We start from the raw sequence: 27,780 nt of genomic DNA, 5'->3' as shown, positions 1-27,780 counted from the left end.
CGTGCAACAGTGTTCAGTATTCTTAATTCCATCCTGCCGAGACGACATGATAGCTTTTCAAACTTTTCATTTCACAATTTATTTTTTACCCCTTTAAATGCAATCAAAAATATATCTGCATCTTGGTTAGAAATCACTGTCAACAACGTGCTCTGTTTCGCAGCATGTTTGACCCATTTGGCAATTGATTTCACTGGTTTTTGGATCGGAAGTTCAGACAATTGCCGAAGACATTGTGAAGATCGGAAAAGACTTGGGATTCAAAACTTTGGACGCTGCTAATATACTTGACTGCATTGACTCACATGAAAATGACTTAGATGATGCAGCTCTCCTTGAAATTGACAAGCAAACTGCATATAAAGAAGAGAAAAACAATTCTGAAGTGGATAACACTGAAGTGACACCAAAAGAAGTTGAAGGAATAAATGAGAAAAAAGTAAAGATGGTTCTGTGAGTTTGAAGTTGGACAGAGTATTTAGTGTCAAACAGCACTAGGGATTCCCCCATCTCTGCTTTGAAGTTGGACAGTAAAAGGGTGTTGACTGATTGGCACATGTTTGGACTAGAGAGAGGGGGGGGGTTACAGAAGCCAGTTCAGCCAGTGGAGTGACTTTGCAAGAGATGGGTTATTAATTAACTTAACTGCCCTGTTTTGAATGGATTCTTTTGAATGGCCTGAGAGAAGTTATGTGGATACTGCCCCAGATGCAGGAAAATTATTCTATGGTAGTGCAGGTTTAAGATTGTATAGCGTTAGTAGTTATTTAGATAAAAAAGTAATGCCTACGGTAAAAGAGAAGACCTAATTTTTTAGTTTCATAAGATGTAATATTTGTGATATGTTTTGTGATATTCCAAGAGAGAGATTAGAAGTCAGGGTAATCCCAAATAGAAATATATGATCTTGTCTGTAAATCTCAGTATCATCAAAGATAAGCACAACAGCAGAGGAATCATTTTTGCACAATGTAAGACAGGACTGAGTTTTAGAAGGATTGAAATTAATTAAGTTATCTTTGCCCCAGTGGAGAATGACCTGGAGATCAGCATTTAAGGAATCAGTAGTGGTTATTTGAGAAATTGAAGTTGTTTGTGAAGGGCAAGGTTTCTCAAACTGGAAGATGGAATGCAACATGCTATCTTCAGCAAAACTATGGATAGGATTTCTGGTCAATGGAAGAAGCAAGTTCAAAGTCTAGTTTGGACTGATTTATAATTGCTTTACAATTGTTGCAAGCTTTGGTTAGGCAGAAATTTACAAGAGGAGAAGAGTCGGAGAAAACACAGGAACTTGGGGAACACCAGCATTACTGGAAAACTTAGAAGACAGAGAACTGGATACCCAATTCCAAATAACAGTTTGAAAACCATAAAACGGAAGCTTATTTAGAAGACCTCTATGCCAAACACAATCAAATATGTTCATAGATTGGTAACATGAGCCAGTATATCACCGGTGGATCGACACTGACTGAATGCATACTCGTGATCATTGATCAGATGTAAGGATTTAGAAGTTCAGAGTTGTATTTTCCCATTACTTTAGAAAGAGTAAAAGTTAATGCAATGTGATGATAATTGGATGGGAGGGATTTGTTACCACTTTTTAAGGCACCTCCGTAGCCAGGTGGGAAGGAGCAGTAGTGCGTAGCACATGCTTCTTGATTAGACCGGGGTTCGAGCCCGTCACCACCGCATATCCTGGAGCAATATGGTCTTAGTTGCTAATGCTCCTAAAAATCAAAATAACAACAACAACAAACCACTTTTTAGAAAATGGCTGGATATGAGAAAATTTCCAAGCAGAAAGATAAACACCAGTGGAATGCAAAAATGTAAAAGGACAGTGTAGGTCAGGAGTAAGCCCAGGAACACAGAAATATCATCAGGACCTTGTATGAAGACTGTTCAGAATTCTTCTAATGTTCTTTTTGATGTAAAAGAAGAGGAGATATTGAATGGAATGCACTAAGAATGGTAGGAAATAATTTACCAATGGGAACAGAGATGGGCAAAAGTTTCAGCCAATAGCTTTGTCAAGAGATCAGAATTCTTGGCCACCATTTGCACAAGAAGCAAGTTTTCTACTCTTACCTGTTCAAAGTCTAGTTTGGACTGATTTATAATTGCTTTACAATAGTTGCAAGCTTTGGTTAGTCAGAAAACAAACTTGGAGATTTGGATACAAGTCATTTGCGATATGTAATGTTCCTATCTTGAAAAGCTTTTGCACGTTTATTTATCCAAGATTTATATAAAGGATGAAATTTTAAGGTGGAATGTGGAATAAAGTATTCCATCCATACAAGAATAATTTCACTAACTCTATCTGAGCAAAGGTTGATATGAAGATTTAAAACTTTAAAACATTAATTCAGCCAAGGAGAAAATGAGAAATGTTCATTGCAGATCATCCCATTTTGCATTCTTGTAATGCCAACCAAAACCAGGTTTAGAATGGCTGCAAGAGAGAAGAGGCCATCACCAAGTTGTGATCTGAGGTGAATATAGGACCACTCCCCCTCAACCATGTACTTGGAAGGGTTGTTCATAAGAATGGAGAGTTTTGCCTGTGTGGTTAGGATTGTCTGGTATTCTGGTAAGTAAATGAACAATCTGAGCGAGGTCATTAGTAATTGCCAAAGTGTCAGCATCTCATCTCATGGATCTCATTCTGATGAGCTGAGTTTGAGTATGACTAGAAAATGGAAGCCAGCTGGAGTTTTGAACATTAAAATCACCAATCAAAATTAGCTCACTCTTAGGAAACTTGGACTGGAGCAAAAGAATTCCAAGTGGTTAGTGTTAGGACACTGAAAGGACAGAATTTATGGGATACCCGGTTCCTGGGTATCCCATAAATGTGACGCTGTCACCCACTAGTGGACGAACCCACTGCTTGGCAAGTATATAAGGTACACTGCATCACTGTATTTGCGTAGACAGTAATTTGACATCAGTATGATTAAACATTATGGGTTAACCGACTTTGAAAGAGGATGCCCGACGCATGGGTCACTCTATCGCGGAGATGGTACAGAAATTGCACTATCCTCATTCGAGAGTATTAAGAGTGTATCGGGAATATGCCATTTCCGGAATATCATCTCATCGTGGACTGACTGCGTTGTGTGTGGAGAAAGGTCGTGGATGAATGTGGCCATCGACATCTATCCTGCATTGTTTCAGCCAACTGGGGAGCAACAGTGGCACAAATCACCGCCAACTTCAACCAGGAATGTCTCCATCAAGACCATCAGGCAATCATTAGCTGCAGTAGGTTATGGGAACTGCTGACCCACCAGGGTCCCATTGATAACACTATGACACAGGACTCTACGCCTCAACTGGGTGAGGCGCCTCCGTAGCCAGGTGGGAAGGAGCAGCAGTGCGTAGCACACGCTTCTTGATTAGACCGGGGTTCGAGCCCGTCACCGCCAAATACGGAGGATGCGGAAAGGTCAGGGAATGACCACCGCATATCCCGGAGCAATATGGCCTTAGTTGTTAATGATCCTAAAAACCAAATAACAAACAAACAACATCAACTGGGTGAAAGAACATTGGAGATGGTCTGATGAGTCCCATTTCCAAGTTATTTCGAGCTGACAGGAGTGTGGCTAGAGTTGCTTAACATATTATGCAATTCAAGAACCGAATATACATAACTAAACTTTATCTTATGTAGCGTTAGCATTAGTTGAGGCAGATGATGTAAGAAAGCAAGCTTATAGAGCATCAGCCAAAAAAAAAAAAAAAAAAAAAAAACTTCCCATTTCACCCATCTGGTCACTCCAAATGTTTGTCTAGAATCAAAAATTCTAAACAATTGGAATTTGAATCAGCCTTAAATTTATTTAAGCTATCAACTTCCACAACAACATATGGAAGTCTGTTCCAGCAATCAACTACCCTCTGGCTAATGGCAAACTTCTGTACTTGTATTCTACAACTGCCTTTCCTCAATTTGAATCTATTCCCCCTCAGATTATTAATCTCAGCAAGTGGAAGTATCCCATCAGCATATTGGGTTTGCTCAAACTATTCAAGGTCTTGCACACCTCACTCAGATAATCCCGCAGGTGCCTAGTATCCAGATGCTGCAATTTGCAGAACTTAAGCCCTTTCTTCGTAAGAGCACCCCTTTGTTTCCCTCACCAATCTTATTGCCCTTCTCTGTACTCATTCTAGCAACTCTACATCCTTCTTAAAATGAGCCCTCCAGACCTGTACGCAGTACTCAAGATGTGGCCTACCATTGCCTTATATAACAGGATAATCACCTCCCTGTCCCTGCTAGCGAAATTCCTATATATCATTGACAAAACTCCATGATCTGCTCTAGCAACCCATCTACACTGCCCAGAGAACATATCTGACTGTACAATTACCCCCCAGGTCTTTTTCATTCTCCACCTCTCTGAGTGTACTACCACACATTTGGTACGATTCTATTCTCTTGGGTTACTGTCACCCATATGCAGTACTTTGCATTTGTCAATTTTAAACTTCAGTTGCCACTTCTCAGCCCATCTCCCAACTATTCTAGATCTTGTTGCAGCAGCATACTGTCTTTACTATCATTAACAACCCTGCCAACCTTTTATCATCTGCAAACTTGAACATTAAGCCTGATTTCATTCATCCATATCATTAATAAATATACAAAACAATAATAGGCCCAGCACTGAACCCTGGGGGACCCCATTAATAACATTAGTCCATGTAGAGCAGTGCTCATTTATTAACACTCTCTGCAGTGTCCCACTCAACCATCTGTTTATCCATTGCAGCAACTTGCCCTTAATGCCATACTGCTCCAATTTGTACAGCAGTCTTCCATGTGCAACAATTTCAAAAGCTTTCCTGAAATCCAAGTATATGATATAATAAAAGTTATTTTTTGCATCCAGTTCCTTTGTGACCATATCGTAGTATCCAATCAAATTGGTCAGACAAGACTTCCCCTTAACAAGCCCATGCTGTGTCTGAACTATTACTGCAGTCTTGTGTAGGTGATTCTGCATCACTTCTTTAAACAGTGACTCCATTATTTTCCCCGGAACAGAAGTTAAACTAACAGGTCTATAATTATTTGCATCACCTTTTGAACCCCTTTTGTGAGTTGGGGAAACATTTGCACATATCCAGCCCATGGGGACCTCCTCTGAATCTAAGGATTCTCTTATAATTATGGCTAAGGGTTTGCTTACTTCCCTCGCTGCCTCCTTCACTATAACTGGATAGATTACATCTGCCCCAGGTGCCTTTTTTTATGGTTAACTTCAACAATTTCTCCTCCACTTTGCTCTCTGTTATTACAAAATCATTTCGCTCCCTATTAGAGATAAATAAACTTCTGTCCCCCCCCTTCCTTCCAGAACTCCTCATGTGTGAATGTAGATGCAAAATACTCATTCAGTTTGTCAGCTATCTGAGCATGATCATCAACAGTCGACCCACCAACATCAAGTAGACCAATCTGATTCATCCCCTTCCTTCTAGAGTTTATATAAGAAAAAAATGTCTTTGTTGTTTTTCTTTGCATCCTTTGCCAAGGATTTCTCGTAATCAGCCTTTGCTTGCCTTTCCTCCTTTGTGACTTCTTTACAGACTAGCTTATATCTGCCATAGGCTTCTGTGTCACCTGCTAATTTATATGCGTCCCACACATTTTTTTCTCTCCCACGAGCCTCATTAGTTCATCTGACATCCATTTAGGCCTAAATCTTGAACAGTATTTCTTAATCGGTATGGAAAGCCTAGTAGCTTTCAAGATTAATCCCTGAATGCCTCCCATTTAGATTTCACTGTTTTTAACATCATCAGTTAATCCCATTCTATACAGTGGGATCATCAGTTGATCCCACTGTATAGAATTGAATTCAATAACTGCGTGAGATCACTGTAGTCACCTTTAAGAAAACAAAAACCCTTCCCTTTACCCTTGATGGTAGTTACATTTTTAAGTAAATCCCACATCAGTAGACTGTGATCACTGTCACCTAGTCGTTCCTTTATCTGCAAATTTTTGATGCCTGAGTTATCACTGCTGATAATCAGATCAAGAGTATTCCCCCTTCTGGCTGCCCCTTGAACATGCTGAAGAAAACAATTTTGCAATGAATCCACAAAAGTCTTGTTAGCTTGCGAATGACCAACCCACAAATTCCAGTGAATATCTGGAAAGTTAAGCACCCCCATTACAAGACATTCTGATTCACTGCCACACTCAACTTCCCTGCATAATTGTTCATTGTACTCAGCAGAGTCATTAAGCCTATAACACACTCCTACTCTCATCTTCCCTTTCTCAGTGTTTACGTCACACCAAACTGACTCTACATTGCACTGTCCACCCATGTCAACTTCGATGTACTTCCTTAGATTTTGTGTGTTTCTTAACTAACACCATAACACCTCTCTTACTACCCTGTCTATCTGTTCTGTACACATTGTACTACCCAAATTCCAATTCTGCACTGATTATATCTGTGTGACACTATGTCTCTGATATCTTAAAAATGTCTGCCTTTAATGCCTTAAACAGCACTTCAAATTCATCAAATTTATTTACTATACTTCTAGCATTGATGTACACGAAAGTATACATGCACCTGTATACTTTCATGTACACCAATGCTAGAAAGTATACATGCACCTGTTCTTACCCTTAGTTGCCCTAACACAGCCCAGTGCTGGCCTTAGGAAATGTAGAGCCCGATTGGAGCATGCCGGACCCTTGAAAAATTCAATATTATTCCCTCAATATTTTGAAAAAATGAAAAACTAAAACTATTAATAATTGTTTATTATTTTTATATTATTACAATTTGTTAACAGTTGACCAGAAACGTTGATAACATAAACAAAACTAATGAGAAGGATATTTTTCTTGCCCCTTTATCGGTACACCCCCATGGGCTCACATCTGGTGAGTATGGGCTTGGCACACCCAGGGTCCTGAGCTGGATATCATCATTTTTCTCTTTCTTGGTGATTCCCTTCTACTTCTCTCTCTGTCTCAGGATAACTCGGGAATTCTTTTTGGCTCGTGCAGCATAAGCCTCAGGCTTCCTTGCACCATGTGGCTAGGTAGTAGTAGTGCAGTAATAATCTTCAAAGACTTTCTCAAATTTTAAATTCCTTGCTTTTTCTCTTTCACTGGATACAATAGCAAGTCTGGTGAGTCTCTCTTGAAGCGTTGTCGACTTTAGATATGTTTTAATGAAATAATTTGTATAATTTATAATTTAAATAAGTATTATTTAATTAATTAAGGTTTAATAAACTTTAATTGGGAAAAGCCTCTTTCCCCAGATGCTACTGTCACTGGAATCGTTAAAAATATTCTTAATTCGAAAATCCAGTTGCTCTCTCTCTCTCTATAGTTGCGAGAAATTGTAAAATATTTAAAGGAGTTTCGAAGCACGATTCTGGAAGATTTGGTTTCAGTGCTTCCATTTCCTCCACTAGCATATGACCATCAATATCTGCCACCTTCACAAATTTGACCAATTTGTTGCCCTCAATGATTTCAGCATCTGAAAGTGCGATTTCTAAATCTCCATGTTGTTTTCTAAACTCATCCTTTGGAATTCTTAGAAATTTACTCAAGAAACCGAAAGGATTAGTATGTTTTATTAACTGCTAGAAACATGACTCTAGAAAGTGCAAAACCTTGACTACAATTTTATTAAAGCAGTTTACCTTGTAAGCTTCCTTAGGATTTGTTATAGGGTCATCAGCCATCTGGTAATTGAAGTGCCTCTTTCTGTTGTAATCTTCTTGTGCGAAATTCTGGAGATACTTCCAATTCTGTCACAAGTTCTGTGGTACCAACTAGTCTGCGTCCTCCCCACACCAGGTGGAAAAGGCCCAGGTTCAAATCCTGCCAGTGATGTGAGAGGAACTTTAATGGGCATTTTTCACTCCGTCCCTGAGTTAGTCAGTCTCAGGTGTAGATAGCAAGGTAACAGGAATTTTTTCGTCCAGCAAAACAGGCAAATTGACCAGAGAAAACACCCAATTTACAGACACATATACAGGTCTATGTAATCAATTACGGGTATTAATAATAATAATTTTTTTTTTTGTGGCACCAACTAAGATTTGTTTAAAGCTAGTCTCTCTATACTTTAATATCCAGTAGAGAAGGTTTTTAAATGAAGATGAAAGAGCTGTAACAAGATCTGTAGAATCACTTTGCAGTCCTTTACTTATGCGAAACAAAAAAAATCATGCCAAAATACTAAAGAAACAAGAAACTTTTGTTCCTTGATCTGATTAGCTTCACTTCTTGCTTGGGCATCTTCTGATACTATTTCCACTGACCAGCCTAGCCAGGTGGGTAAAGTGCCTGCCTGGCAACCCAAAGGTCACGGGTTCGAATCCCGCCTCGGGCCTGGATCAAAGTAAAATGCAAAAACTTTGGGAGGTACATTATGGCCACAGAAGCCGATGCGGCAACAACTAACAAGAAAAAAAAAAAAAAAAAAAGGATACTATTTCCAAAAGCACATCACTGAAATCACCAACATTTGACGCTGCATTTGACACTCCCACCTTGTTTCCCAGAAAGGCTTTACAGAAAGACCCTTCACATATTTTTGGAAATTGACCATTTCTTTGTTGATGCTGAAAAGAGCACGTGCAGGCATTGAAGTGTCCCAGAAAAGCTCATTACATCAGGGCAGGTTTTGCCATATCCCCTCGAACCCTTTCTTGGTGATTCTCTTCTACTTTTGACTCTTTCTCTCTCTCTCTCTCTCTCTCTCTCTCTCTCTCTCTCTCTCACTCAGGGTAACTAGGGAATGAATTTTTTTTTTTTTGGCTGGTGCAGCATAAGCCTCAGGCTTCCTTGCACTATAATATAGTCAATAATAATAATAAAAAAACTAGATTGTAACTGTGACAAGCACATGGTGTAAAAAATGTTGAATTTTCCTGTAAAAGCTCTGCCTGAACTCCTGAAACTTTTCCTTTCATATTAGCTTCATAACCTTGCCCTCAGATATTAGTTATGTCTAATCCTAATATTTCGAATTCCTATTTCAGCACATTGTACAAATTTTCTCCAGTACTGCTCTTTACATTGATAAATTTTATGAACTGTTCATACACACTGACTGGCTTATTGGGGAGTAGAGTGTAGAATGTAGAGTCTGTTTAGTGTCAAAACGCACCAGGGGTTCCCCCCATCTCCACGTAGTATATATTGTGAGTGCAAAACAGAACACTGTTAATGCCAGAGGTTTAAAGGTATATGGATTTTGTATATGTGTAGTGTAGTGCACCGTTGTTCCTCTGGTCATTTAGCCAATGGGCCCCTATTGGGACCCAAAACATTCAGTTGGAGACGTATCTAATTGCCCTGGATGTTTGTTCCTGATCAGTGTTGGTTTAAGGCACGAGCTAACAGGGCGACCGCCATATCCGGGGTGTCATTCTTACAGAATCCGGGGTGTAATTCTGTAAGAATGACACCCCGGGCGACCGCCCTGTCTCGTTTTTTAGAGCCTGGGGTGTCATTCTGTAAGAATGATGTAAGAATGTCATTCTTACATTATTAAAAATGTAAGAATGTAAGAATGACACCCCAGGCTCTAAAAAAAAAAAAATTTTTATTACGGTCTCCTGTAATTGATTACATCTACCCTTGTGTGTTTTTTTTTTTTTTTTGTCTGTAAATTGCGTGTGTTCTCTGGTCGATCTGCCTGTTGTTGCTGAATGAAAAACACCAGTTTCTGGGGAACATACCTTGCATTCTATGCCTGAGACTGACTAACTCAGTTACTGAGTGAAAAAAACCCATTAACGTTCCTCGTGTCATCAGTGGGATTCGAACCTGGGCATTTTCCACCTGGTGTGGGGACGACAGTGACGATAACACTGTGCTATCCGCACAGGCACAGCGGCTCCATAAGCTGATTATAATCTGCATGGGTATCTTTTTATTGGATTTCATTCACAGAGATATATATCCCATCGAACAAATGCATTTCAAACATTTCTACAACTCACGATGCAGCGCAAAACACATTATTTACAAAATTTACAAGTGATGCAGCCCGCCACTGTATATACACTGAGTGATCACTGAATTATGACCAACCCTATGAAAACTGAATGCGACCTGTTGACCAATGTTATTAGTGGACTAATGTTATTAGTGGAGTCCCACAGCATGGACCCAACACCAAACAGGGTTTGGTGTTGGGTCCTCTGTTGTTTTGTATATTTATCAATGATATTGAAGAAGGTATATCAGGCTTAGTGTTGAAGTTTGCAGATGATACAAAGGTTGGCAGGGTTGTTAATGACAGTAATGGCAGTGTGCTACTGCAACAGGATCTAGATAATTTGGGCAGATGGGCTAAGAAGTGGCAACTGAAGTTTAACCTTGACAAATGCAAAGTACTGCATATGGGTAGAAGTAACCCCAGAGAAACGTACCAACTGTGTGGTACTACACTTAAGGTGGTAGAAAATGAAATGAAAGACCTGGGAGTAATTGTGCAGTCAGATATGAAGTTTTCTGAGCAATGCAGACAGGCTGCCAGGGCAGGTTATGGGGTTTTGTCAATGATATATAGGAATTTTGCTAGCAGGGAAAAGGAGGTGATTATCCCTCTGTATAAGGCAGTGGTCAGGCCTCGCCTTGAGTACTGCATACAGGTCTGGAGGCCTCATTTTAAGAAGGATGTATATTTGCTTGAGCGTGTACAGAGATGGGCAACAAGATTGGTGAGGGGAATGAAGGGATCCTCTTACTAAGAGAGGCTTAAGTTCTGCAATTTGCAGTGGCTGGAGACTAGGCACTTGTGCAGTGATCTGATTGAGGTGTATAAGGCCTTGAATAGGTTGAGCACGCTGAATTCTGATGGGATCCTTCCACTTATTCACATTACGAACCTAAGGGGGCATAAATTCAAATTAAGAAAAGACAGATGTAGAATAGATGTGCGGAAATTTGCCTTTAGCCAGCGGGTGATTAATTGCTGGAACAAACTTCCATCTGTTGTTGTGGAAGTTGATAGGTTAAATAAATTTAAAGAGGAACTGGACAGGCATTTGGAGGGAATGGTGTGATTTTTTTTTTTTTTGGCTGATGCTGCATAAGCTCATACATGAGGTACAAGAGTGCAGATTTAGTCGACCTACTTTGCATGGATAAGGTGTCAGTGGTTCAGTAGGTAGTAAAATTCTGAGCGTGATGGGTAAAAGGAAGGATTTATGGACTTTGATAAAGAACAGATTATGTGTGCTTGACAAGCTGCTGCCTTGATTTACCAAAAGGCTGAACTGGTGGGGTGTTCGAGGGCCGCCATAGTTGAAGTGTACCAGAACTGGCATTAAAATGGTCAAACGACCCGACGGCAAAACTACAATGGTCAGTGAAAGGTTGGTATTAGAGGTGAGTGCCATGTCCGACGACTCGTACAGGCGAACTGATGAGCACTCTTGAAGAGTTGACTACTCAATACAACATGGGCCAACCTGGAACAATATCTGGCATGACCATGCGTCGCATGCTCACATGTATGGGCTATTCCAGCAGATGACCCCCTACGGCATTCTCTCCTAACCAGGGCTGCTACGACCCTATGTGCTGCCAGTAAGTGAAATCAAATTTGCTGCCCCGAAATATTTCAATCAAAAAATAAATTAAGGCATAAATAATTATTAATTTATTTGGAAAAAAAAAAAAAAAAAAAGAATTACAAAAAATCTCACATATATAATATAATGAAACAACAAACAAAAATAACAAAATCATTCTGAAATTCTGGAAATAAACTTTAAATTCTAAATCACAGTAATAAAATAAAAGAAAAAGATGCGAATTTATTAATTATTTTATTTATGTTTATTTGCTCCAAAAGATCATTTTCTATTGATCATATTGCCAAATTAGAGAGTCATTGTTGAGACATTTGTGGATCATAAATAATTTTTGATTAATTTTAATTTTGAAAAATTCCGTTCACCCGAGGCAACTGAAACTGGTAAAGTCAGAAAAGGCATTAGCCTTAGTAGTGGCATATGAGGCAAGAAAGCAAGCTTATACAGCATCAACCAAAAAAAAAAAAGGGGGGGGGGGAACCCATTTTCCATTCACGTCTCCATCCGTTTCAAAAGTTTGTCCAGTTCTTCCTTGAATTTATTTAAGCTATCAACTTCCACAATGACAGATGGAAGTTTGTTCCAGCAATCAACTACCTGCTGGCTAAATGCAAATTTCCAAACATCTGTCTTTCCTCAATTTGAATCTATGCATCCTCAGGATCGTAATCTGAGCAAGAGGAAGAATCCCATCAGCATTGAGCCTGCTCAGCCCATTCAATGCCTTATACACCTCAGTCAGATCACTTCGCAGGCATCTAGTCTTCAGATACTGCAATTTGCAGAACTTAGGCCTTTCTTGATAAGAGCACCCCTTTGTTCCCCCAATTTGCATAAATTCTTAATGCACCTGCTACATTTGGAAAAGTATCTTTAAAATTGTTTTAAAAATATATCGTAACACTTCAGATGGAGTAATATTGTCTTTAAAATGAATTTGAAGTACTCTGAAATTCTTCAGTAATGCCAAACCATCAATGTCAGACTCATTACGATTAATGTCACTTAAATTTATATGTAAATCTTTGCAAAGATTTAAGAAATAGTTATATGACCATTTTTTTTTTTTTTTTTTTTAATTCAGAAATATAGAATATTTTAAATATTTCTACATGTTCATTCATATTTCTAAACCTTTCAGTTAATGAGAAAATTTTAGTTTCCATAATTTGAAATAAAAAAAAATAATTTTGAATTTTTGTTGCAGATCCTGATTAGCTTCCTCTCTACTTTCATAATCGAAATGACATCTTTTCAATTTTTTCCTTACTATGCTTCTGGAAAATAAGTGGCAATGCCAGTGAGATTAGCCGAAGCGAGAATTTTTTGGAATGCTTCCTCTGTTCTGTATTCTTGAAAATATTCTGTGATTTTCCATTGGTATGGGTATAAGGCAAAGATGTTCCATGTCCTCCGTACTATTTGATTCATACACAGAAGCGCTGATGAAAGAATTCCTGAAAGGAGTTATAAAAGTAGGATGGGAGAAGATAAAGATAATGTTTGCAGATGACTAGATATTGATTGTTAATAATGAAGAACTACAGAGCTCCTTGGACATCTTGAACATCACAAAGGAGTAAAATATGAAGATTAACAGCAGTAAAACCAAGGTAATGTTAATTTCAAAGAGGCCATGAAGAAGAATCAATGTAACATTAGACGGAATAATATTGTAACAGGTTGACAGATACAGGTACTTGGGAAGTATAATGACAGAAAATGAAAAAAGCCTGAAAGAAATAAAAACAAGAATTTCAATGGGAAAAGAGGCATTTAGTAATAGAAAAGAACTATTGAGAAGAAATTTGAAGAAGGAATTAAGAAAGCAAATGATGAAAACATTAATATGAACCATTGTACTGTATGGCTCCGAAACATGGACACTGGGAAAGAGGAGATTAGACGCCTAGAAGCTTTCGAGATGTGGGTGTGGAGGAGAATGGAAAGAGTGATTAATGAGATTTTGAGGAATAATGAAGAAGAGAGAACAGTAGTAAAGAATTAAGAAAGAGACAAAATAGCTTTATAGGACATGTATTGAGAAGAGAAAGCATGTACTGGAAAGGGATTGAGGGGTATGTTGGCAAGAGAACTGTTGGGAGAAGGAGAATTGGAATGAATAGGAGGAAATTATGAAATTATGCCAGTGGAACCCTGAACCTGACTGAGGGCAGAGAACTTGAAGAAAAAGAAGATTTTATAACTGCAAAATATAAATATAAAACACAGATCTAGATAAGCAACTTAATGTGTCTGCAATTTAATGTACTGTAATTATTTCAAATGAATTATTTGCCTGCCATGTTGAATACTGGTAAACGATGCAAGTCGCTTTGAGCATCTGATTGTACAAAACCAATCAGATAACCAGTGGGATTTCTGGGTATGTGGGACAGGCGTTTGGTTATGTTTTAAGAGTAACACTAAGTTGCAGAATGGTAATCCCTTTGGCTCTTTATTCGTGCTTAGCAGCAGAAGCAGCATGATTGACTCAATTGCCTGAAGACCAGAGGTGCGAACAGTGCGTTACTAATAGTCGTTCGTTATATGGAAATTTTCTTCATTCTACTGGAACTATTATAAATGTAATTTCCCAGGGGAATTTTTAAAAAAATTGCTAAATAGAAAATTTCTCTATAAAGAAGTTCGTTAAACAGAGGTCCCACTTGTAAATGTCAAATTTTTTTTTTTTTTTTTTTGGCACCCTCCTGAACTGCCACCCATAAGCGATGCTTACCTCGCCTCCCCGCTTGTGGCGGCCCTGCTCCTAACCAAGATTCATCGGCATAAAAGATTCGCCTGGTGCAAAGAGTATGCAAGTTGAAATTTAGAAGAGTGGAAGATGATGTGCTGGTCGGATGAGTCATGTTATTTACTCCACGTAGATGGTCATGTACGGATTTGCCGTCAACATGAGGCTCTTGATCCATCATGCATGGTATGAAAAGTGCAGGCTGGTGGAGGCGGTTGTGTGGTGTGGGGCATGTTTTACTGGCAGAAACTTGGACCAATGTATCAGTGGTCTCCACTATCGTCAACTGCTTGCTGACTTGTATACCCCGCTATTTTACACTTTTTCCCGAATGGCGATGGTGTCTTCCAAGATGCCAGTGCATCGAGCCATTGAGCACTTGTTGTAGGAATGGTTTGAGGAACACAGCTCTGACTTACAGCATATCGATTGGCCTCTGAACTCCATTGATATCAATCCCATAGAACACTTGTGGGACACTATGGAAAGGCACATCTGGCATCTGGATATACCAATCCCCTCCATACCTGCATTGCTGACCACTTTACACACAGCTTGGTTGGCCATACCTCCCAAATGCTTCCAAATTCTTGTTGAATCAATGCCACGTCGGATAGTTACTATACTGAGGGCAAAAGCAGGACCTACAAAGTATTAGGTAGGTGGTCATAATTCAGTGATCAATCAGTGTATATGCATGGGTAATTAGATATTGTATATACAGTCACCAGTGGTGCTCCCTGTTAATTGGACTCATTTTTGCATAAATTTTTTTGGATTTCAGTATTTTTCTGTTTTAAATTTGTGGTAAAGTCACTGTTTATGTTGTTCTGATCAAGCAGGTGATTAAGAAGATTTTTTTCTTATGGGATACTGAAGCAGTTTGTAAGGCCCTGTAAATTGATATTGAGAAGAAATTTTTGGAAGGAAGTATCTCAGGGCATATCATTACTCATATACAGTCTGTCCCCAACATAAATAAGAGATACATTCAAGGACTTCTTACGTAAGTCAATTTTAACGCACCTCAGGAATGACTAATAAAATATTGCTACTATTCCCTGATATGTCAAAATTACAAAACCACATAATATCCTCAGAAGAATGAACAAAATTAGTTATCATAACAATTAAAAACTCTGTCTGGGGACAGCGGTAAATAAACCGGAGTGGCACATAAAAAAAAGAAAACATAAAAGCAAGAAAAAAATGCATGTTATTGTACTGTAAAAACTGATATGTATTTCGTACACTGTGTTTGCTTTATAAGTCTACTAAGGGAATCAAAATCAAACTGTACATGTTTAAGAAAATTGGTCTATACCACACAATGAATAAAAGTTTATGCACTTCAGGTGTGATGAACTGAAGGTAACTTAAAACGAACTTGAAGCATTAATAAGACATTAATCACAGGTTGTTGTAGGCTGAGTAGACGTCAGGGAGGTAGTACGTGATATGAACTCTTCGATCTTCATCTGTTTCGTATGATCTTTTTTTTTTTTCTTTTAATAAATTTTGTGATAAGCAGTTTTGAACTTTTCTTTCTATTTTCAAGGGGAACGTTCAGTGTTTTTATCCATTCCATCAAAGATAGAGACCTTCCTGAATATTACAAAACACTTCTGCCATTTCCTTTAATTTGAACTGCTTCTTGGGTTGCTGAGGTTCCTCAATGGATTTGACTCCCTCTTGCTCCTCAGCTATTTGTGCATTCAACTGGGATAGGTCCACAAGCTCATTGACATCTTTGTTCTCCAGGACCAGCTGTTACTTCTGGGCTAAGTTTACAATTTCTTGGGTAACAGAAGACATCGGGTCATCTTTGTTGAAGCCTTTGGAAGATTTTTCCAAACTCTGCTCATACGAGTTGTTGTCATATCATTCCAGGCTCTTGAAATGTTGCATATTCCATCAAGGATGTTAAAGGTCTAGAGTGTAATTCTCCAAAAAAATAGCCGATGGGACACAGTCCACGTGGCTTAAACTGGGTTTCTCTGAAGTGCTGCAACATTGTTCACCTGTCTCAAACACATGTTGTCAAATATTTCTTCATAACTTTTAAAGCAGAAAATGAAATTTATTTACCTAGATTCTAGTTACACTGCAGGTTATTATCCAACGTAGTTTGTATGGGAACAAGAATAAAAACTTATACTTATTGTTCCTTCATTTGGCTTCACTTTTAAAAATTTTTCAGAAAGTATCTTTACAATTTTACCAAAAAAAATTTATATAAGTCCAAATTTACATAACTCAGGCTTACGTAATTCAGGGGGGACTAACTGTATAATTAATATTTCACTAATATTTTTTATTAAATTTCATTATTGTTTTATGTTTTATAAATTTAATGTTAATAAAGGAAGTAAATTGTACAGTACTTGCATAGTGCGTAATGCTTTGATTCTAATGCAAAAAGTAATTCTGACCTCTTAAACTTAGGTTTCACTAGACTTTTTTTGATACTGTTTCATGTGAAAGACTGCTATACAAAATGGAGCAGTGTGGCATTAGCAATAAATAACTGCTATGGATGGTTGAGTGGATGGAGACAGAGTAGTTTTTAGTGAACACTTCTCTTCATGGACTAATATTATTAGTGGAGTTCTTCACAGTTTGGTGTTGGACCATTTCCTGTTTTCAGTATTTTTTTAACAGTATTGACCAAGTCATATCAAGGCCAATATCTAAATGTTGTGATTATTCAAAGTTTAGCCAGGTGGTTAATGACAGGAATCAGTGTATGCTACTCTACAAGAATATAATTAAACCTGCATGAGCTAAAGAGTGGCAATTGAAGTTTAATGTTGATAAATGCAAGGGTACTATGTATGTCTAGACAATAAATCCCAAAATTACATATAATTGGATGATACAACACACTCAGTGGAGCTTGAAAATATCTAGTAGCAATTTTATAGTCTGACATGTAATGCTAATGAAATTCTCTGAGCGTACAGCTCAAGGGATTCTGTCAATGAAATACACGAATTCTGTTAATTTGCACTTAGTTTGAAAGATCGGGGCATGAATTTTATGAAATATTTCGGGGGGGGGGGGGACACAAGATATAAAAGTTTGAGAACCTCTGCTTTAGAGAACAAATGGGACTATCTGAACAGAAAGTGAAAAGAGCATCACAAAACCTGGTTGAAGTATGTGTTGATTCAATTGTTTTCAGAATGACTTTATATAGATATGAAATATTTAATGGATCTACTTAAATCTCTACTAACAGTAATTATTGAAGTGTGATTTGTGCTAAAGGAGTGCATTACACAGGTAATTAATTTTTTGTCCACTGTCTGCACGTATGTATGAAATTATGATCACATTATTATCATCATCAGTTATCGTCAACTATCAGAATGAAATTGCAGCCATCATTATTGACACCTCCCATTTTGTAAAATGCAGTTGATATATTTTTAACATTAGTGCTTGAAGTTTCTTAATAACTGCTAAAAGATCCTTAAAACCAATTGTCATTTCTAGATTACGAATAAAGGAAATGCCCAAAAATTACTAACTGCCTGAAACAGAAGCAAAATGATGTATGTATACTATTTGCATTTATTATAATTTCTTTTTATTTATATTTATAGGCAGTACCATACTCCCGTGACTATAAGAGAAAATATGAGTATTTAAAGGCCAAACTTCCCAAACCTGTAAGTAATCTTGTAAATTTATTTTTCATATTGAGTAAATTAAAAAATTTAAAAAAATCACTTATCTTAATTATTTCTGTCTAAACAAATGAAAAATAAATGTTAATAATGAAGTGTATGAAATATTGTTATAAGTTGTATATGATTCGACATAATGACCATATAGCTTTTATAGGAATTATTTTCTATGTTGATTTTTGAAATTTATTATTATTATTTTATTATTATTATTATTATTATTATTATTATTATTATTATTATTCCCGCTAGAGGGCTAGTGATAGCATGTGTACTGTATCAACGCTCCAAGAGAAATTTGGAAATTTTTGCTAGTTGTAAGTTGTTAAATTCATTCTTTTGTTATTTATTTTGTCAAAGTGCTTTATCTGAAACGTCTTGTGTTGACTACTCCAAAGTGCTGCAAAAATGAATCAAAATATATGCAAAAAGTGCAACCAACCGCTGCACGTGCAGGAGGTGGTGTGTCATGGCTGCAACAATGGGTACCATTACAGATGCTCATTGAAAGAAGCAACCTATAAAGGAATGGCGAAACAAAAGAAACAGCAGTGGAGGTGTATATTGTGCAGGAAAGAAGAGAGGGAAGAAAGAAGTGAAATTTCCTACTCGGCAGAAGAATTTCACGACTTGCTGCATTCACCAAAAGAAGTGAACGAAGACTTAGAAGCTACACAAAAGCAGGCGAACACCCTTAATATGGAAGACGTGCTGAGAAAGCTATCCAGTAAAATCCATTTGCTGGATTTACTAAAAGACATAGTACCAATAAAGAAGCAAATGGAAGACCTGAAGACAGAAGTAGAAGATATAAAGAAATCGATCTCATTTGTCTCAGATTCCTTTGACAGAATACAAAAAAGCATAAGCAAACTACAGGACGCCAACACAGCAATCGGTAAAAGAATTGCGGAGCTGGAAGCCTCATTCAAGCAAAATGAGGAAAATTCCAACTTGCTTAACATAAGGATAGACTCGATAGAGCAGCAGTTGTTAGCGAATAACGTAGAAATTGTAGGATTAACTGGATTAACAGGCCAAGATCTAGAGCTTGTTATACAGCAGCTAGGACTTGCATTGAAACTACAGAACAACAAAGAAATAGAACACTATTACATACCAAACAGTAAGAAAACAAAAGACAAGCCAACACTAATTGTGAAGTTTTCAAACCATGTGGCAAAGGAAAAATGGATGAGAAAGGCAAAGGAGATCCGACTAACAGCAAAAGACATATATCAGAACAATAGCAATAGCCCAATCTACATAAATGACCACTTAACAGCCCACCTCAAGCAATTGTTTTGGGAAACAAAACAACTAACAAGAACTCACAGTTACAAATTTTTATGGCTAAAACATGGCAAAATTTATGTGAAGAAGAATGAATCTTCAAGAGCCATTAGAATTCAGAGTTCAAAGGATTTGCAGTTTATAAAATAGACTCTTTTATTGTGAATAATAGAAACTTTCAGAAATCTAGATTTAAGGTAAAATTAAGACATCAGGTATGCTTTTTGAGGAATCACAGATTTATAATTCACCTTTACATTTTATAAATAATCAAAATATTCAAGATCTTATAATTGATAAAAAACAATTCTTTATGGTAGCTCTAAATATCAGGTCACTAAGAAAAAATTGGTTTAACTTCTTACAATATATAAATCCAATGAAAGAATTTATCTCTTGTATAGTTTTAACGGAGGTTAACATAAAAAGTGAGGAAATTTCCAATTATAACATACAAGGTTATGATAAGGTCTATATATTGAGAGAGTTGAGAAGGGGTGGAGGAATAATAATATACTATAGAACATGCTTTAGGGCAATACAGGTTTACCACTTAACTCAGTCTTGTGAAAACTGCTGTGTCAAATTATTAGGAGAAGACTCAGAAAACACATTCATGATTTGTGCTTTTTACAGGCCACCATCAGATTCAATAAACAGCTTCCTAATAGAATTAGAAAACATTATTTTGCAATGGGACGACATACAAACAGATAAGACCATACTAGTAGGAGATTTTAATATTAATTTACTAGCCGATGTAACTGATAATGTGATACCCAGATACTCTGCAATCTTAAACAATTATGGATTTGAACATACCTTAATTGGAATAACTAGACAACAAAGGATGGAGGGTAATAGAACAGTCAGCTCTTGTTTGGACCACCTAATTACAAATATCAAGTTGAAGTATGCTAATTCCTACATACTATTAAATCAACTTTCAGATCACAGAACATGTATACTAATAGTAGATATGTATTCAAAACAACACCCATGTGAAGAAAAAAAATTAACAAATGCTATGAAGAAAAATTATTTATCAACAGGGAAACTGAAACAGAACATAGAAAACTTGTTAATACAAGAGCAAGTATCATACACAACAAATGTAAATGTTTTTTCAAATAAGATAACACAAATTATAAACAATTCGAGGTTTAATACCGAGAGAAAAGTTAATCACACAGCCAACAACACAAACACTGGGAGTAGCAGGATTAAGCTTAGGAAACCATGGATGACTAAAGAAATAGAAGAACTAATGGTACAAAGGGATAAATATTACAGGCAGTTTAGAAATTGTCCATCAAAGAAAGAACATTATCGCAATTATAAAACACTCAGAAATAAAGTGACAGGTATGATAAAAAAGCAAAAAAACACTTATTACAATCATCTTTTCATGGATAAGCAGATAACACAAAAGGATAAATGGAGCATTATAAATAACATGTTAAGTACAAGGAAGAAAAAGTCAAGGGGAAACCAAATTAAAACACTTGTAGAACAGATTTCTGGTGCAAACAAACAATATGAAGCTGCAAATAGGTTTGCCAAAGCTGTATTAGATCTCAACAGATATTTAATACATTATTGCCAAAATTCCTTTACTCAACAAGATAGGCTTCCTCAGATAATGAACTCTTGTGTAGTCTTAGCTCCACATTATACTGAGATTCTTAAAATTATAGAACAATTAAAGAACAAGAAATCTTACGGACTGGACTGTATTACAGTAACCGAAGTAAAGAGAAACAAAGAACAGTTCTCTGTTCTCTTGGTAGAGCTAATAGCACGGATGTTAGAGTCGGGAAGCTATCCTACAAACTTACTGTCATTTAAGATAATTCCTATATATAAAAAGGGACCACCAGATGACTTTTGCAACTACAGACCAATAACAATACAGTCAGTTTTAAATAAGATAATAGAAAATTATATATTTTCCCATATAAGCAAATATTTACATCAATATGGACTGTTAAACAGCTCTCTATTCTCATATCAGAAGGGCAAGAGCACACAGACATTATTAGAGAACTTAATAGACTCTCTAAACTTACATTTAAACAACAATAACTTCATATTGATTTTATTTATAGATTTGACCAAAGCATATGACCTAATTGATATCCCAATATTGCAACAGAAATTACTGAAATATGGAATAAGGGGAAGACTCAATCAACTACTAGCAAATTATTTAACCAAGAGAAAAATAACAGTAGAAATAGAACATACAAAGGGGAAATCTTATAATGTAAAGAGAGGAGTACCTCAGGGCACTCATGCTGGGCCAATCATGTTCAACATCTATATAAATGACATATTCGAAGTAATTAAGAACTCCTTTATAAAAATTTATGCAGATGATATAATCTTATATACAATAGGAAAGGACCTAACAAAAATGGCAAATGATTTACAACAGGATGCAATACATTTACAATCTTGGCTGCACGATAATAAATTAGCACTCAGCTTTGAAAAAACTAAATTTTTGGTAATAAGGCCTCCTCATCAAACCTTGGACATTCAACCCTCTATCAAATTGCACAAACATGATTGCCTACATGAACAGAATTTCCAGAATTGCGAATGTCTAACTGTGGAAGAAGTCTCAAATCATTGTTACCTTGGGTTATGGATCGACTACAGTCTAAGTTGGATAATGCATATAACAAACTTGTACAAAAAAATGAGATTTTATGTGTACTTTTTCTACTACATTAAGAATAAGTTAAATCTTAGAACAAAAGTAACCTTATATTATGCATTAGTGGACTCCCAACTCAATTATTTAGTAAATATATGGGCACGAGCAAATAAAACAGAAATAAGGGCAATAGACAACTTAATGAATAGGATTCTGAAACTTTTAATGGGGACAAACTCTTGGAATGACCTGAATAAGAGAAGGCAATTTTTGTTGAAACATAAAATATTGTATCCAGTTCAAAAACTAAAGTTAAATCTATTCTTAAAAAACCTTAACACTATTTTTGAAGAGTCGAATCTGCAAAGAAATATCTCACATAATTTAAGGAACCCAAAAGCAATTACTTTGCCTCACCCTAGGATATTAAATAGATTTGGAGATAGGCACACAATGAATGTAATAAACAACTTGTTGGCTAGCATTGATTTCAGGCTCAGGAGAAGTTATCCCATCTCCAAATTAAAATTCCTAATAAGAAAATTCTTGATACTCAATGACACAGTAGATTAGAATTGATATGCAGATAAACTACCTCTGTTTACAGTGTGGAATATACTATGTGTAATGACTTTTCTGTAAGATAACAAATTTGTACAAAACTTGTAAAGGAAGAACTACAACTTGTTGTCAAGAAATTTACTTTTCTTAACAAGTTCATTTATTGTAAACGAATTCTCTTGATAAATAAAATTGTATTGTATTGTATTGTATTGTATTATTATTATTATTTTATTATTATTATTTTATTATTATTATTATTATTATCAATCAAAAATTAATTATTAATTATTAATCAAAATTTATTATTATAATTTTTGTTAACAAAATTTAACAAGAATGAAATTGAAGACATAAATCAAATTATAATAAAAATATTTCAAAAAGGGCATTTTCAATAGATTTTTCATATTTTATTTATTATGTGTACATACCACCCGCCAAGCAATGGGATCTGTACCATGCAATAAGAGATGTAAAAAAAGTCAACAAGAAGACAAAGAACCTGTGCTTTAATGATAAAATGGGAGCAATGAAAAAAAAAAATTAAACTGCCACAAATAAAACAGAATTTTTAGAAATGTGTAGAACTATTTTACAAGAGGTGATGGTTGAAATTAGAACCTGTAACAGTAAAAAAATCAAATAAACAATGAAAAAAAGAAATGAAGTTTGAAAATTGTGAAACAATCATTAATGGTAGGGAATTGTCAGAGAAACAGGAAAAATATATTGTACAAAAAGGATAGCTGGAACAGGATCAGAGAATGTCTTCTAAGGACAAAAGCTGAATACGTTGTAGAGCAGATTGTCTGTTAAGGGCACAAAAGGTGATATTGTGATAATGTTGTACACATTGGCACTAATGACATTAAGATCTGCAAACTTACTTAACAAGTACAGGTTGGGAAAAAAAAAAAAAAGTCAAGTTAGGGTAAAATTTTAAAATGTCTGCAATTCTGCCCACACATTAGTGGGGGGAAGGAAGTGTATGATGAGAGTCTTGTCAATCAGTTTGACCCCGGAGAGATTGTGCAATGCTCAAGGGGTAGAATATTTTGCAGCATGGTCTGTGCTTATTAACAGGAGAGACTGCTTCTACAGGGATTGGAAACACTTAAATTGAAAGGGTGCAAGAATGCTGATGCAATCGAGGCAGTGTTAGGTGGGTTGGAAAACTGCTAGTTTGGGTGGCGATGTAACAGCCATGATTGTAGTTTATATATTGACAGTTAGAGTTTCAATGGAATACACATTTTGAGAGTGACTGGATATACTGAAGTCATTAGCATAAAGTTTCTACAGAATTTGGATGGTTGTTATTAGAGTGTGTATTCTAACTACGAAGAGTATGACACTCGGGACTGATTCTTGTGGTACTCCCTCTGCATGGAAATGCGATGCCACTGCTGTATTCAGCAGTAATATGCATTATGCATATTATGCAATAATATGTATTTTTTTTTTTTTTTTATGAAAACCCCAAACACGAAAGGTATCAAAACCTATAGTACTTAGTACCGTGCATAGGTTGAAGAAGTATGGGGGGAGGGGGATGTCAGAAACTTTGCTCTAGAGACTAAACATGGGTTTCACCACTTCAAGCCTCCAATAAGCAAAGTGGTGGTGTTTCACAGGTTGATGAGAGTCGTATGCTATACCATTACATCCATAAAGTTATAAATTAGTTATAGCCTTACTTATTGTCATAAATTACAAAATTTATAGTTAAATTACATTTAAGCTAACGAATGTGACTTGGACTATTAAATCTATTTACTGAGTACAATTTAATATGTTAATTAAGTTAAAAAAAAATAAAAGCATAAAAAAAAAAAATATATATATATATATATATATATATTTTTCAAAAAATACTTTTCCAAGAGCTGAAAATTCTTTGAATACAAAGTTTCTAGCCTCCATTGCCACTATATCTTATTGTTGGCTGAAGTTATATTTGTTATCTGTATGTGGTACTTTTAAAGTTGAATTTATGGGGCTTGTTGCTATTTTTGCCACATATTCAGTTTGTTTCCTAATCTTTTGTTTTCTCCTGAGGAGTTCCATCATGATATGGATTTGTCTTAGGGACAAGTGGATTTATATTAGGGATTTTTGTGGATTTATTGATTGATTGATTCCCAACAGCAACATGTTGAAGAGCAGCAACAGAGAGTAATACTCTTGATCACTAATCTGGTTATCAGCAGCAAATCTTCATGTATTAAGAATCTGCAGGTAAAAAGACCAACTGGGTTGGTAGTAATCACATCATACTAATGTGGAATTTAATTAAAGACATAACTGCTGTCAAAAGTTAAAAGGATAGGCTTTTGCTTTCGTAAGGGTGACTAAGGTGTTTCAGACAAATTTCAAATTCTAAGCAGAGTACCAGGTGATGATTTTATGAACAGGAATTTTTAATAGGAAACATTCAGAGAAGTAATCATAGAAGATACTATGCTTTTCATACCAATTAAGAAATACTGTGCAAGGCTTAGACATAAATGGATGTTAGATTACCTAACGAGAGTTGCTACAGAAAAGAAAAAGGTGTGGGTCATAATATAAATTATCAGGTGATACTGAAGTTTATGGTAGATATCAATTATTCTGCAATCAAGTCACAAAGAATGTTAGGCAAGCTAAGGCAGATTACACCGAACAAAATATTTTCAGTCATATCTCTTTACGAGCATGAAAGTAAGTTTACTTTATAGATTTTGGAGTGCTTAAATGGAAATAGTGCTTAAATGGCAGATTGGCTCTTGTTTTCAAAAAAAGGAGTTTTTTATTTTTATACAAGGTATTTTTTTATATATATGGCAGTAAGATGTAGTTCCAGATGCCTGGTCAGCGTGAAGAGGAAAAGATCAAACCCTACAGCACATGACAGTAAGATGAATCAAATGGCCCTCAGTTAGACCCAGTTGGTCTTTTTACCTGCAGATTCTTAATACATGAAGATTTGCTGCCGATAACCAGATCAGTGATCAAAAGTATTACTCTCTGTTGCTGCTCTTCAACATGTTGTTGTTGGGAATCATCAATCAATAAATCCACAAAAATCCCTAATATAAATCCACTTGTCCCTAAGACAAATCCATATCATGATGGAACTCCTCACGAGAGAGATTAGGAAATTAGGAACTGTAGCGAGAGGATCAGAGTGGAAGCAGAGGGTGCTAAGAATCTCTGGATACGACCAGGCTGCCATGCACGGAAACTAAACTTGGCCTGTTACAATGTACGATCACTCATCGATGAAGACAGGATATTAGGGCTGGAAAAGGAATTAAAAGATGTGAATTGGAATATCGTCGATTTGGCTGAAACAAGAAGAAGAAATGAATCACTTATAAGTTTATCAAGTGGAAATCTCCTGTACACCAATGGAAACAGTGAAAGGAGTGAAGGTGGAGTTGGCTTTCTGGTCCATTAAGATATAAAAAACAACATTTTGGAATTCAAAAGTACATCACCAAGGGTGTCAAGACTACTACTCAGGATTTCTAAGAGGTATAAGCTAAAGGTTATAATGATTTATGAATCAACATCGAGCCATGATGATGAAGAGGTTGAAGAAATGTACACCGAAATTGAGTCTTCCAGATGAACAGAAAATTCACTATGCTATCATTATGGGGAACTTCAATGCCAAGGGTGGAAAGAGACAAAACAGCACAGAAAGGGGAACTATAGGAAATTTTGGAATTGGAGAAAGAAATGAAAGAGGTGAAAGACTTGTGGAATTTGCAGAATCTTGAGTAATGTTAGTAATGAACACTTTTTTTCAAGAAAATGGTGAACTTAAAGTGGACATGGAAGAGCCCAAATGCATTAATAAATAATGAAATCGATTTAATTCTCACTAACAGAAGATATATCGTGAATGATGTTACTGTCCTGAACAAGGTAAATGTTGGAAGTGATCACAGAATGGTAAGATGCACACTTGATATAAATGTAAGAAAAGAAAGGAAAAAAACTGACTCAAGTAAATAATACAAAGGTCTTTGAGATAACAGAAGAGGAGAAAAAGCACTATGCACTGGAACTTAAGAACAAGTTTGAACTTCTGCAGACTGCTCAGGACCAAGATTTTGACGAGGAATATTGCAACTTTCTGAAAGTGATATAGCCCAAGAAAGGTAAGAAGAAATCAAAAGAAGAAAAAATTGGTCAAGAAACACTGGTCATGATGAAACGAAGACGACAAATGAAGATCAAGAAAAACACTGACAAGGAGAAAATTGAGTATACTGAGTTATGCAAAGCCAATAGAAAGAGACTCAGAGAGGACATATGAAAATTTAACAGAAGAAAAGTAGAACAGGCATTAAGGCAAAACAAAGAATTTAAATCAGCAGCCATGAGCAGCAATACAAAAAGACAAATGATACTGAAACTGAAGAATAGCGATGGTGTACTCGGTTTGGCTGAAACAAGAAGAAGAAATGAATCACTTATAAGTTTATCAAGTGGAAATCTGCTGTACACCAATGGAAACAGTGAAAGGAGTGAAGGTGGAGTTGGGTTTCTGGTCCATAAAGATTTTAAAAACAACATTTTGGAATTCAAAAGTACATCACCAAGGGTGTCAAGACTAATATTCAAGATTTCTAAGGGGTACAAGCTAAAGATTATAATGATTTATGCACCAACATCGAGCCATGATGATGAAGAGGTTGAAGAAATGTACACTGAAATTGAGAGTCTTCTAGATGAGCAGAAAACCCACTACACTATTATTATGGGGGACTTCAATGCTAAGGTTGGAAAAAGGCAAAACAGCACAGAAAGAGGAACTATAGGAAATTTTGGAATTGGTGAAAGAAATAAAAGAGGTGAAAGACTTGTGGAATTTGCAGAATCTCAAGGACTGTCAGTAATGAACACTTTTTTCAAGAAAAGGGTGAACAGAAAGTGGACATGGAAGAGTCCAAATAAATTAACAACTAATGAAATCGACTTCATCCTCACTAACAGAAGATATATTGTGAATGATGTTACCGTCCTGAATAAGGTAAATGTTGGAAGTGATCACAGAATGGTAAGATGTACACTTGATATAGATGTAGGAAAGGAAAGGAAAAAACTGACTCGAGTAAATAATACAAAGGTCTTTGAAATAACAGAGGAGGAGAAAAAGCAGTATGTACTGGAACTTAAGAACAAGTTTGAGC

General features: G+C 36.2%; 1 protein-coding gene across 3 annotated transcripts in view; it reads left to right on the top strand.

The window, feature by feature from the left end:
• The window catches only part of Nedd4 (E3 ubiquitin-protein ligase Nedd4), an 811,340-nt gene that overhangs the window by 449,243 nt on the left and 334,317 nt on the right, over positions 1–27,780 (top strand). For all 3 annotated transcript variants that reach the window (XM_090378867.1, XM_090378869.1, XM_090378870.1), the window contains one exon: positions 17,992–18,057. In XM_090378867.1, coding sequence (XP_090234993.1) covers positions 17,992–18,057 — 66 coding nt within the window. The remainder of the gene's footprint in view (positions 1–17,991; positions 18,058–27,780) is intronic.

Source organism: Mastigoproctus giganteus, chromosome 8, assembly GCF_048544385.1.
Source record: "Mastigoproctus giganteus isolate SK-2022 chromosome 8, ASM4854438v1, whole genome shotgun sequence".
NCBI lineage: Eukaryota > Metazoa > Arthropoda > Arachnida > Uropygi > Thelyphonidae > Mastigoproctus > Mastigoproctus giganteus.
This window is presented reverse-complemented; position numbering and strand designations above follow the sequence as displayed.